This window comes from Grammomys surdaster, unplaced genomic scaffold (assembly GCF_004785775.1).
Source record: "Grammomys surdaster isolate TR1022 unplaced genomic scaffold, NIH_TR_1.0 126109, whole genome shotgun sequence".
Lineage (NCBI taxonomy): Eukaryota > Metazoa > Chordata > Mammalia > Rodentia > Muridae > Grammomys > Grammomys surdaster.
In genome coordinates, this window is record NW_021620917.1 from 237,284 (window position 1) to 250,542 (window position 13,259).

The 13,259-nt window shown below is 49.1% G+C and overlaps 1 protein-coding gene across 2 annotated transcripts; it reads right to left on the minus strand.

Moving 5' to 3' along the window:
* Positions 1 to 702: 702 nt before the first annotated feature.
* Positions 703 to 12,101, minus strand: Zscan25 (zinc finger and SCAN domain containing 25). Of its 2 annotated transcripts, XM_028756157.1 has the most exons (7): positions 12,000 to 12,085; positions 9,118 to 9,546; positions 6,288 to 6,489; positions 6,049 to 6,057; positions 5,636 to 5,727; positions 4,486 to 4,609; positions 703 to 2,517 (listed from the first exon to the last, which is right to left on the minus strand). In XM_028756157.1, the coding sequence occupies exons 2-7, from the start codon at positions 9,499 to 9,501 to the stop codon at positions 1,688 to 1,690; spliced, it is 1,641 nt and encodes a 546-aa protein (XP_028611990.1). In that variant the 5' UTR covers positions 9,502 to 9,546; positions 12,000 to 12,085; the 3' UTR covers positions 703 to 1,687. The 2 variants fall into 2 exon arrangements, with proteins under 2 accessions (XP_028611990.1, XP_028611991.1); XM_028756158.1 differs by lacking the exon at positions 6,049 to 6,057 and having other exon boundaries at positions 12,000 to 12,101.
* Between the last annotated feature and the right edge of the window lie 1,158 nt (positions 12,102 to 13,259).

Sequence of the window (13,259 nt, forward strand, 5' to 3'; positions counted from 1 at the left end):
TAATTCAGATTAATTCATGGCTGAACCACCTCTCCAGCCTGTAACATTTTTATTCATGTTCATATTCATGGGAGGTCTGTGTATGTGAGTGAAGGTGACCGACCAAAGAGGCTAGAAGACAAAACCCTAGAAGAGTGTGTCAGATTCCCGGGAGGTGCAGTTACAACCTGGTGTGAGCTGCCATGCCAGAACCAAACCAGGGTCCTCTCTTCAAGAGCAGCAACCTCTTAACCGCCGAGTTGTTTCCCAGCCCTAAGCTCAGGAACAGTCCCTGTTTGATTCACTGATTCATCTGCCATAAGCTTCCAGAGCTCCAAGCACACTGCAGGACCTCAATAAACACTTCAGGATGAATGAGATAGAATAAAGGTCACCCAGGCCTGGTGGTGCAGATGTGGAGCTCCAGCCAATCCACAGAATGGAGCAGGAGGGTTCAAGGCTACAGTGGACCACAAAGCAACTCCAAGGCCATCCTGAACAATATATCAAGATCTTGCCTCAAAATAAACTTTTTTGTGGGGGAAGGAATAGAGCTAGGCATAGAACTTGGCCAGCATGAGTTGGGCTATAGATTCAATATCCTGTGCCCACCCAGACACACCCTCACTCTCTTCCTCTCAGAGGAAGTACAGATACTACAATTCCACATGAATATTAGTTTGTCTTTCAGATTAATTCACCAGTAATTTCCAGGAAAGTTACTAATTGTCTTAAAATATTTTCATGTTTATTCAGTGATCAGTAGCAAAATATTAATTTCCTCGTGGCTGTGGTTAGTGCAAGGAATAATGAGATGGGAAGACTTTACAGATGAGAGTAAAATGTTCCAGTCCATGACAATAAGGCTGCCAAGAAAGCAACATAAACAAGGCTGCATGAGAGAAGTCCCCATGTGAGGTGGAGAGTATGTGAGGGCCCACACGGGACAGGCTGGCACAGGAGTGTGCAGAAGTTCCGATGTGGCACTTGCAACGACACGTGCTTTGGGACACTTACAAGCTACTGCTCCGGCTCTACTCACACACTCCACCATCTCATTGGTTCCATTCCCACGGCGTTCTGAGAGCCAGGAGCACAGGAGATGGTTAATAAATATTTGTAAATGAAGGACAGCTGGAGGGAGGGCAGGCCTGGGCTAATGATCTCACAGGCAAGACAGAGCTCTCTGACAACAAGAGCTTCAGGGCTGGGCACATACCTCAGTCAGTAGAGTACCCCACCTAGCATGCACACACAAACCTTGGGACTCATCTCCAACAGAGCATAAACCAGGCATGGTGGCACATTCCTCAATCCCAGCACTGGGAAGGTGGAGGCAGGAGGGTCAGGAGTTCAAGATCATCTTCAGCTACACAAGTAGTCTGAGACCAGCTTAGATAATATGAGACCTTATCTCAAAAAAAAAAAGAAAGAAAGACAGAAAGAAGAAAAGAAGAAGAAAGAAAAGCGTCAAGCTTTGAAGGCAGCTTCAAACTGCCTATTTGCAATAAAATTCTGCTCTTTCCCCCAAACTTGCTCAGGAGGTGGGTTCCATCCCTACTGTGGGAGGATAAAAACCCCCGCAGCTCAGGATGGTGTCTCCCTATAATAGCTGAGGGAAACTGTGGGCCCTCTGCAAGCTTCCCATATGCCAGGCTCTGCCCTCCTCTTCTGTTCCTCACTGGGCACTCGGTACAACACAACTCGCTCACTGCACCGGAGGCTCCTGGCGATGCTGGGTCTTCTGATGACGGTTGAGGATGGACCTCTGATTGAAGCTGCGGCCGCAGGCTGGGCAGTGGTAGGGCTTCTCGCCAGTGTGGATCCTCTGGTGTCGCACCAGTCGCTCCCCCTTGCTGAAGCGCTTGCCGCACACCTGGCAGCCATAGGGCTTCTCCCCGGTGTGTGCACGCCGGTGCACTGCCAGGTTGGCATTCCGGCTGAAGCTCTTGCCACACTCGCAGGTGTAGGGCTTCTCCCCGGTGTGTGTCCTGCGATGCACTAGCAGGTGCTGTCTCCGGCTGAAGCCCTTCCAGCAGTCTGCACACTTGTAGGGCTTCTCCCCCGTGTGGCTGCGCTGGTGCACCTCCAGGTGATGCCTCTGGCTGAAGGTCTTCCAGCACTCGCCGCACACATACGGTCTCTTGCCTAGGTGGGTCCTCTGATGCTTGGTGAGGTACTCCCTCAGGGTGAAACCTTTCCCGCACTCCACACAGCCAAAGGACTTCTCCTCTTCGTGGGTACGCTGGTGCCTTACCAGGTTGGAGCTCCGACTAAAGCCTTTTCCACACTCAGGGCACTGGAAAGGCTTCCAGAAAGAACTGTGGGTGTTGAGGGCATCGGGCAGGAGGCCCCCATGCTGAGGAGCAGGAAGCCCAGGCACACTGGTCCCAGAGCCCCCAGGCTCCTGCTCACAGGTGGCCCCTGGCCCAGGAACCTGGATGGCAGCTTCTCCAAACCCATCCGAAGTCAACCCAACAAATGCTCTCTTCAGGTCTTCCTGCTGGGGCTTGGCCTCCTTCTCCTTGTTCCCAGCACCTGTGTGGCAAAGAAGGTCAACACTGTGGTGATGTTCCATAACACACCTCCAACTGCTGCTCTTCATGCCCAGAAATCAGGCACCACCCCAGCTCTCTGTACCTGTTTCTCTTGTCACCTCTAGGACAGTGGTTCTCAACCTTCCTAACGCTGTGCCCCTTTAACCTAGTTACTAATGTGTGGTGACCCCTAGCCATAAATTTATTTCATTGTTCCTTCATAACTGTAATTTTGCTACTGTTATGAATCGTAATGTAAATATTGGATATGCAGGATATCTGATATGTGACCCCTAAAGGGTCAAACCCACAAGCTGAGAACCACCGCTCTAGAGCACTGTCTGACCTCGTAGCCCCCAACTCTCTCCCACTTGCAGATATGAGCAAGCCTAGTTCCTTCCACAGGTCGGCAGGCAGAGCCAAACTCCTCTTGTAACTCTTATCTAGGGCTTCCTGCATGCCAGGGGCCATGTGGGCTATGTTAAGCTAGGAGATCCAGTACGGACTTGCCACCACCATCCCCGAAACCCTCAAAAAAACAGAAAGTCACTTTCTTTCTTCTTTTTGATCTGAAAGGCACTAACACCTATAGGCTGCCTTCTCTCCTCTCAGGGCCCTCATGGTGCCTATGGTTATGATACAATCTACACTTCACTAATATTCAGGCTCTGTCAGGCTATCTATGCCTGTTTTAATGCCAGCCCCTCTCAGACCTGAAGGCTCACTCTCCCACTGTGACACTGTAGTCCTGCCAGCACAGCATGTCTAAAAACCAGCTAAGGAACTTGGTGCCCTATGACTTTGCCTCCAAATGCATCCTAAGATAACTTGGTGGTGGTGGTGATGGTGTGGCTTTTGGGATAGTCTCACTCTGTAAACCAGGCTGGCCTCAGACCCATGCAATCCTGAGTGAGGTCAGTAGAACCATAGCCAGCTTCCTAGTCTGTCCCTTCAGTGGCTCTTCTTCTTTTCCTCTGGTTAACAACCTCAACACCTTCACCTCCATGAGCCCTGGACTCTGACTTTCTTTACTCTCACCACCTTCCTGTCCTGATGCTGAATTGCATGACAGATTTGAATACCCTCCCATGGAATGTTCTGCTAATTCAGACTTTTACTTCCTTCGAAATCTAACTCAGTGGGGCTGGAGAGATGGCTCAGTGGCTAAGAGCACTTGTGCATCCAGCGGACCTGAGTTCAGGTCCCAGCATGCATAGAACAAGCCCAGTGTGGTCTCACAACAACAGCACTGTGGGTGGCAGCGACAGAAAGAACTGTCACTCTTAACTGAAAAACTCAGGCTCCAGGTTTAGGGAGAGACCGTGCCTCAGAGGAATGAGGCCGAGTGACAAGGGAGAATCCTGAGGCCGACCCTCCTCTCCCCTCTGGGCATGAGCACAGGTGTGTGCATCCACGTACATGTATACAGCACACGTACACAAACTGACTCAGTGATTCCTATGAAGAGCACCCCTACTGACTCTCTTCCCCTGGCCTCTTTTACACTGACTGAACAGTCAGTCAGCCCTCACTCTATCTGCAGTTGTCCGCACGCATGCAGGCACACTGCATTCTCCCATCCAGCACACCCCACCCCCACCCCATGCCAAGCTGCTACTTAATGGCCTGCATGCAGGGGGGTGATCGGTGATCATCTAGTGATGGGTCAGATCCACGCTCCTCTCCTGCTTCTTCCCCGTCTCTGCAGCCCTCCATGTCCTTCATCATAGGCACACAGCAGGTGTGTTGGCATCAACAACCTGCCTCATCACAGCCAGTCACTCCCCGCGTTATGCTTGCTTGCTCCATCCTATTTCCTGTTGTTAGCCCAGGGATGTACCAAGCCAGCTTTCTCCAACACTCCACACCCACCACCCTGCTCTTGTCAGTGGCACCATGGCTATGGCAAGACTCTTAAGCTGCAGCTCCCAAACTCCTCCTCCTCACCTTGGCCAGCAAAGGACCTTACCTGGAAGGACCCCACAGTCCTGTGAGTCCACATACTCCCCAAAGCAGTCAATCTGAGCTGGGGCTACGTGCCTCCACTCCTCCTCAGGAAAACCCAAAGTCATGTCTTTAAATGGTCCCAGACCCTGAAATGACAGATTGCTGTAGATAAAGAAAGAGTCCTGGGAACTACAGAGATGGCTCTGAGTCACTAAGAGTACTCACCGCTTCTGTAGAGGCCCATGTTCAATTTCTATCTCTCTATGCCCCCCCTCCACACACACACACACACACACACACACACACACACACACACAGCAGCTAATAACTGCCTGTGACTCTAGTTCCAGGAGATCCAATGCCCTCTTCTGGACGGAGTGCACCAGGCAAGCATGTGGTATACATAAATACATACATGCAGGTAAAATATTCATACACGTAAAAAATAAATTAAAATAAAACAGTTAAGATTCCTAGGGTTGGTGAAGGCACTAAAGTAAACTTCTTGCTGCTAAGCCAGGCGACCTCAGTGCGATCCCTAGAAACAGGGCAGTATCAGAGAGAACTAACTCCAGCAAGCTGTCCTCTGACCTCTACGACAGCACTGTGGCATATCCCTTGCCACACATACGCTAAATACATTTTCAAAAACAGGTGGGGTAGTCTACCTGTAGCATCAGAGAGGCTCAGGCAGAGCAAAGACAGAAGGAACTGGACCCTGGAAGTGCTCGGAACAGAACTGCTGACTCCCAATAGCTTTACCGCACGGTGACTGACATGCTCAGACTGTATGACTATGGCTGACAGCCACCCCCACCTCAGCATCCAGATGTCACCAGCATTCCCTCCTTGAGCTTAAGCCACCTGTGTATCCCCTCAAACCCCACCTTAAGGCTGTTTTTTTTTTAAATGTCTAGTAGGTAAAGGCTGACAGTCCAGGCTCTGTTCCTCAGAACACACATAAACACACATAAACACACATAAACACACATAAACACACATAAGCACACATAAACACACATAAACACACATAAACACACATAAACACACATAAAGGTAGAAGCAGAGAAACAACCACACAAAGCTGCCTCTGGCTCCCACACACGAAGGGCTGAATATATGCACAGCCAAAGGAAATACATAAAACCTCCAAAACAGGGACGTCAGCTCACCTGTGACGTGGCTGCAAGGAACCCAGCAGCAATCTCTTGGTCTCTGGCACTCACAGAGGGAAGCCCTGAACCCACGTGAAGAATGGGCAATGCTGGGTGGAAACAAAACCCACAGAGGGATCAGGGCTGTTGTCTGCCAACTCAAAAGCACCCCACCCCAACACACACCACCTCAGAACCCACAGACCACAGAGCATTACATCAGTACCACAATGACCCACAGCCAGGAGTTCTGTCTGTTTTGGCTGAGACTCAGAGTTAGGCACACTCCTGAGTCCCTCATGAGGACAGCGCTCGCTCTGGCGCGCGATCTCTCTCTCTCTCTCTCTCTCTCTCTCTCTCTCTCTGTCTCTCGTGGGTGTGGCTTGTTTCCCCACTTAACAGATACATCTCCCATATCATCAGCACAGTACCTAGAGGTTCTAGAAGGATGTGAGAAGGGAGAAGAAATGATAAAAGAACATCGTTCTACTTGTACCCAGAAAATTGGTCAAGGTGTAAAAAAAAAAAAAAATGTCACCTGCTTTCTACTGGGGTAGGGGAGGTAGCCCAGAAAAATCAGAATTGTATCTTGCCCATACTACTTAGCCTAGTGTTGAGTTTCTGAGGGAACCGTAGAAGCGGGGACCCACATCCTCATTTTGAGTCTTACCTTGCTCCTGGAAGGCCTGTGTCCCATCTCCAGGGCCCTGGCTCAGCTGTTCTGCGGTGCTTGGGCCTAGGCTCTGAACACCGTCCCCCTGGGGTATCCCCCACTCAGGCTTGACTTCTACTGGCCCCAAGTGGATGCCTGATTGCCAAGATCCTCCGCCAAGGGCTGTGACCAGCCCTTCTCCCTGGGCATGGCATGGAACCTAAGAATCGCATACCAGTTAGAATGAGACCTGCTGGAGACTGTTAAAAAGAGAGCTGAATTAAAACTGAAAAAAAAAAGAAGGCTGAGGGTGGGACTCCGCTGGTAGAGTGCTTGCCTAGCACCATGAAGCCCATGTCCCCGAGTCCCACTGAGAATTCTGGGTACAAGACTCACCTTTGGAAAACAACTACACAATTATAGAAGCCCAAAATAAAAGCCACAAACTCCAAAATGATGAACTAGCTAATGAGAAACAGCTGCTTCACAGAAAGTGGGATTTTGCATCCAGTCTCATAGAAAAAGGGCCCTGCCCACTCCCTCCCCTTCCTCCCTCCTCCCCCCCTCCTCCCTCCTTCCTCCTTCCCCCCTCCCCCTCCTCCCTCCTTCCCCCCCTTCTCTCTGTTTTTAATACTGATAATCAACTTGACAGGATCTAGAATCACCTCTGAAACAAACCTCTAGCAAATCTGTGTCTAGATTTGGTTAAATGAGGTGGGAAGACCTGCCTTAAATGTAGGTGGCGCTATCCCACAGGCTGAGGTCCTACACTGGATAAAGGAAGAGAGTGGGGGACTAGAGACAGGGCTCAGCAGCTAAGAGTGCATGCTACCCTTGCAGAAGACCTAAGTCTGGCTCACAACCACCTATATATAATATAACTCTAGCTCCACTTCTGGCCTCTGTGGATACCCGAATATATTTGCACATACTAACATGCAGACACACACACATACACACATAATAAAAATAAAAATGTTATAATCTTTAAAACAAAAAGGTGAAAGTGAGCAGAGTACCAACATTCCTCACGGCTTCTTGAAGGTGGATGTGGTATTTACTGGCCAACTGTCTCATCCCCGGACAACACACTTCCCCAACAAACTGTGAGCATATCTCTATGAACTCCTGGCCTTAGATACTTATTTAACCCACGCCTTTAATCCCAGCACTCAGAAGGCAGAGGCAGGAAAGACTCTGAGTTTGATGGTAGCCTGGTCTACAGAGTAAGTTCTAGAACAGCACTGGCTACACAAAGAATCCCTGTCTCAAAAAACAACAAACAAAAAAAGATACTTATTTAAGGGCTAGAGAGACAGTTCAGTGGTTAGGAGCACTGGTTGCTCTTTCAGTGGACCCTGGTTCAATTCCCAGCACCCAGATGGCAGTTAATAACTACCTATAACTCCAGTTCCAAGGGATCTGAACTCCAGAGGCACTGTATACACATGCTGCACAGAACTATATACAGACAAAACACCCATACACATAAAATTTTTTTTAAAAATTAAAAGGATTTTTTTCTTTGTTTGTTAGAGACAAGATTTCTCTGTGTAGCCTTAGCTATCCCAGAACTCACCCTGAGGACCAGGCTGGCTTCAAACTCAGAGATCTGTCTGCCTTTGCCTCCACAGTGCTAAGATTAATGGCAGGTCCCACAACTGTCCAGCTTTTTAAAAAATTATTTAAAATGTCTTTTTTTGTATGTGTGTGTGCTACCTATGGATGCTGCATCCATGTCCATATGGGTGCACATGTATGCACATGTCAAGAACAATGTGACCTCAGTGTCTTTCTTATCAACCTGCACCTTGTATATTTAGGCAAAGCCTGTCCGTCATTTCTTGCTTGCTGACTTCACTCGGCTATGTAGCCAGCTCACTCAGTGATGCCAACTCCACGTCCTGAGTGCTGGGATTACAGGTGGACCACACACCCACCCAGTGTTTACATGGAGGCTGGAAAAGCAAACTCTATTTCTCATCCTTCTCATCCACTGAACTAGCTCCCCAACCCCCAAAATAAATGTTTTTAATAAACCCCACTCTGCTCCTCAACTCCTTTCTGCAACAACTGAAGCCACAAACTGATTTTGCCTAAGTGGAAGTCTCTAAGGGTAAGTAAGGAATCCCAGAGTGACAGACCAGGGTTGTGCCTAAACCCCAGTTGCCTCTGGCAGACACACTCACATTAGCCTCTTCCCCGAGGGCCTGCAGAGCTTACAGTGGGCCTGGAAAACTATCACAACTGCTTCCACTGGATTTGTGGCTCACCAGGGGTCCCTGATGCCCAATCCAAGGATCAGACTTTTCTGCCCATGGACATCTTCTCTAGAGATGGCTTTCTTTTTTTTAATATTTTAAGTGTGTATATGATGCGTGTGAGTGTGTGTGCTCACGTACGTGCATATGAGTACAGACATCTGTGGCACCGAGCATGTGAGGAGAATTTCCAGTGTTAGTTCTCATCCACCTTATGGTACACACTCTTGCTGATCACTGTGGAGAATGCCTGCCTCCCTGGCCTGCAAGTGTCCAGCAGCTTCTCTGCCGCCAGTCTCACTGCTGGGATCACACATGCACACTATCTCATGTACCCCTTCTACAGGTCCCAGAGATCTAATCTCAAAGCCTCATGGTTGAACGGCAAAGCATTTACCCCCTGGGCCATCTCCTCAACCCCTGAATCTTCTTGCTAAAATGAAGCAACTCTCCAGGAGAGGCCCCCTGGGGACTTGGGGATAATGGAGGAGGTCCCATGTCTCATCTATTCCCACCACTTTCTTAACCTCTTCATCTCTGATTCCCACACCAACCGAGAAAGGCCTGGACACCCTCTTCTCACCCACCGCCTTGGCCTCCGTGCTCCCCATCAGCTCCTCCACCATGGCCACCAGAGCCTTGCCGCTGTCTGGGCTATGTTCCCGGATCCAGGTATAGAACTCTCGGGGCAGGATGGTGAGGAACTGCTCCAGCACCAGCAGCTCCAGGATCTGCTCTTTGGTGTGCAGCTCGGGCCTCAGCCACCGCCGACAGAGCTCTTGGAGCTCCCTGAGGGCTTCCTGGGGACCAGCAGCCTCTTGGTAGCGGAACTGGCGAAACCTCAGCCGAAATGCCTCAGGACTAGAGTCCTCCCCTCCCCTGCCCCATGGCAGCTCCTTCTCCAGTTTGACCACTGGAGCACCCATCTGCTGCTGAGGACCTTCTGCCATCTCCAGACGCTCTTTCAGCATCTTCAAGCTCCAGCAAGACAGAGGATGACAACAGGGATGACCTGTCTGAGAAGAGAAGATGCACAGAAGGTCAGCCCATCCACTTCTGGGTCTACACCAGTGACTATCTCAAAAATCTGATATCTATCACGAAAATCCTATCATCTGACTTAGGCTTAGGTCAGTCAGGTGGTGACAGTGGAACAGATAAAATCAAGACAAATTCTTAAGGTTAAAACCAACAAATTCAAAAAAAGGGGGGGGGCTGGTGAGATGGCTCAGTGGTTAAGAGCACTGACTGCTCTTCCAGAGGTCATGAGTTCAAATCCCAGCAACCACATGGTGGCTCACAACCATCTGTAATGATATCTGATACCCTCTTGTAGGGTGTCTGAAGACAGCTACAGTGTACTTACATATAATAAATAAATAAAAGTTAAAAAAAAAAACCAACAAATTCACTAGTGGCTTGACTATGATAGTATGCTCAGTCTAAATACAATGCCATACAGGTTACTGCACTACTCTTGATTGCCCATCATAACTAGATGGTAAAACCCTGCTGAAGACACAATACATTTAGACACAGAAAAATCAAGCTGGAATTGACCTGGAAATTTCCTCCATGTTGGCTGGTTTTCATAGTGCTGTAAGGTGCATACAGGCCACTGGGGGAGAAAAGCCATCACTGGTATTCCCCAGCAGTGATGCTTGCGCGCTACAATAATGAATGACCTGACAGACAAGACACGCCCACTGCTGCAGTAGCGGCATGAAGGTTCTGGGAGTAACCAACCACTTTCTGCCTGGCCTGGCAGCCTGCTCCACAGGAGGGAATTCATACCTGGTGCTGTAAACCTGCTCAAAAGCCATAGCCGGAAAGATTATAAGTCTAAGGAGAACCTACCACTGCAGTATTTCTAAAACAGGGTGTCAAACCACCTAAATGTTTATGTCTATGTCTATAGAGTGGTGCTGGTCTCAGCCTTGGCCAGGGAAGCCTCTGCTTACTTCCAGCTAAGGCAGAGGTTCATAACTGGTCAAAGCACTGAGAATAAATGACTGTTGAGTGCTCAGCCCTAAATGGGGCATCTGTTATCAACACCCCACACAGCCCAGGCTCAGGAAACATAGTGGAAGGGGGGACAGAAAGAACCTAAGAGTCAGAGGTGGGGACATGACATAGCCATTACAGTTACTATAGCCACGCTCATCTTCACAAGACCCGCACAGGATCAAGCCAGTAAAATCAGTCCTCATACCAAGAAAATGAAGAGGTCGTGAAAACAGGAAGGAGATGTTCGGGTGCCCCTGGGAGAGGTATGAGAGGCAAGTTAGGGTAGATATACTTAAGCCATATCATATGCGAGCACAAAGATGTCAGAGAATAAGTAAAAGATGAGATGGAGAGAATATGCAGGCAGCTATAGCTGTCTCCCTCCCAAAACATGGGAAGTCTAAAAAGAAAGACGAGGCTGGAGAGCCAGCTCAGCAATTAAGAGCGCTGGTTGCTCTTGCAGGGAACCCTGGTTCACGTCCCAGCACACACATGGTGGTTCACAACTGTCTGCATCTCCAGTTCCAGAAAATCTGTTGCATCTTCTGGATTCTATGGGCACCAGGAAGGTGGTGCATAGACATACATGTAGTGGGAGAAAAAAAAAAAACTAAACTCATCACATAAAAATAAAAACATATCCAAAAAAAGGAAGAAAGGAAAAGTTGGGTGTACTGGTGCACATCTTTAAACCCAGCATTGTGGGTCTGAGGCCAGCCTGCTCTACATAGTGAGTCCCATGACAGTCAGAGATATACAGTGAAAACTTGTCTCGAAAAAAGAAAGATTAACAGGAGTGTCATTAGTGACCTGTAATTCCTGAACCTGGGAGCCCAAGGCAGGAGGATGGCGAGATCCAAACCAACCTGGGTACGACGAAACTGGAAGAGAGGGACAAAGAGGATGGAGGGAGGAGAGAGAAAGGGAGGAAGGAATGACAGGTGGGAAGCAAACATTACACCAGAGGAAAAAGAGGCTACAATGCAGACCGTAAAATGAGACTTGTTTACTTCCGGGGCAGGCAGTCTAGCAAAACAGGCCCCAAGCCCAAAGTACTAAAGCGTTCTGCTCATTAGCGCAACTAGCGGGCGACAAGTCATGACCTTATGCTACATTATTTCATGGGATGTTTCTGTATTTCTCTATCCGCCTGTTAAACCTACTCCTCATTTTTCCATCTATAACACTCATCATTCTGCTGCATAGAGCTTTCTCGAACGTTCCAGCTATTGCTTTGCTCGGTCTGCCGGTGCCCTGGGGCCAAGAGGCCCTCGTGCATCTTTCAGGCCTTGGCAGGCAGAAGGTGCCGCGTGGCTATTCTTCTAATAGCTGTCTTGCATCTGCGTCTAAAAAACGCTTAGCGTTCCCTTTCGGAGTCCCAGGGTCAAGGTCTTCCTGCGGTTCGTGGACCCCATACGTTAAGCCCCCAGCCTGGCCTGACCGCGTCCCGCATGGATCTTACCTGAGATCACGGCTGTGCGTGGAGATTACAACCTCCGGACCGCCGCTGCCCCGCCGAGCAGCAGCCTGCTCCGTCCAGCCCCGCCCCGCCCGGACCCGGCCGCGGCCTTGACGGCGCGCTCAGCACCTGCCCCGGCCTGCGCGGACCGGAAGTGGGTGGCGGATGCTGTCAGGCAGGTGCCCTATGGAAAAGGCCCGTGTCCGGTTCCTCTCTAGGATGCTCGGAGGTCCCAGAAGGAGGTATATCTCTATGATCAGTCATGGCCACTTCAGGCTCCCATCTCCTGGCTCTATTGCACTTCAATACCTTTTTTTTTTTTTTAATGAGTCTCTACAAAAAGGAGTTTTCCTGCTCTAGACTAAGAGAACGATTAGTCTATGTGTATAAACATATATATTTTAATATTTTTATATGTATTTATTTAGTGTGTGTCAGACCTGTAGGGTCAGTTCTTTCCTTCCATCACATAGGTCTCAAGAATAGAACTCAGACCATCGGGCTTGGGGGCATGCACCTTGACCTACTGAGACATCTCACTGTTCCCAAACATAAATATTTAGAAGGTAATGGACAATATGTTCTTTTAGGAAAGGTGATGGTTAGTTTTAAATGTACCTTGACAATCTAGGAACACCTAGGAAGAGTCTTAATAAATTGCTAGACAGTCCCTCCCTGCCAGGTTGGCCTGTGGGCATGATGCAGGAAGAGACAGTCTTCCAGAATAGGTGGGTCTGGGTCATGGACTGTATAAGAATGGAGAAAGGGAGATAAGTGGTAGCATGCATATACTAACTCACTTCTCACTGCTTCTGACTGAGGAGATGATGTGACTGCTTCAAGTTCCTGCTGCCTTGACATTCCTACAATGAGGACTGTAACACTCTCCCCAACGCTGTTTCTGCTTGTTTGTTTTTGTTTTGTTTGAGCCAAGGTCTATGTGGTGTGTTTATAAAAAGATAAAGAGATTGAGAATATGTTCTTTGGCTGGGCAGTGGTGGTGCACACCTTCACCTTTAATCCCAGCACTTGGGAGGCAGAGGCAGGAGGATTTCTGAGTTCGAGGCCAGCCTGGTCTACAGAGTGAGTTCCAGGACAGCCAGGGCTACACAGAGAAACCCTGTCTCGGAAAACCAAAAAAAAAAAAAAGAAAAGAAAAAGAAAATATAGTCAGGTATGGGGGAAGGGGATGTCTCAGCAGGACAATGCTGAGGCATCCCTTCCCCTGAGGGACCACCCACACAAAGGGAGGGGGAGGATGGG

What these genes read in the sequence shown, in the direction of transcription:
- Zscan25 (XM_028756157.1), bottom strand. Translation starts at nt 9,501, where the DNA reads ATGCTGAAAGAGCGTCTGGAGATGGCAGAAGGTCCTCAGCAGCAGATG. An exon ending in GGAGCACGGAGGCCAAGGCG is followed by an intron (nt 6,490 to 9,117) that starts GTGGGTGAGAAG and finishes TGCGATTCTTAG; the next exon opens with GTTCCATGCCATGCCCAGGG. An exon ending in GGACTGTGGGGTCCTTCCAG is followed by an intron (nt 2,518 to 4,485) that starts GTAAGGTCCTTT and finishes TTTGCCACACAG; the next exon opens with GTGCTGGGAACAAGGAGAAG.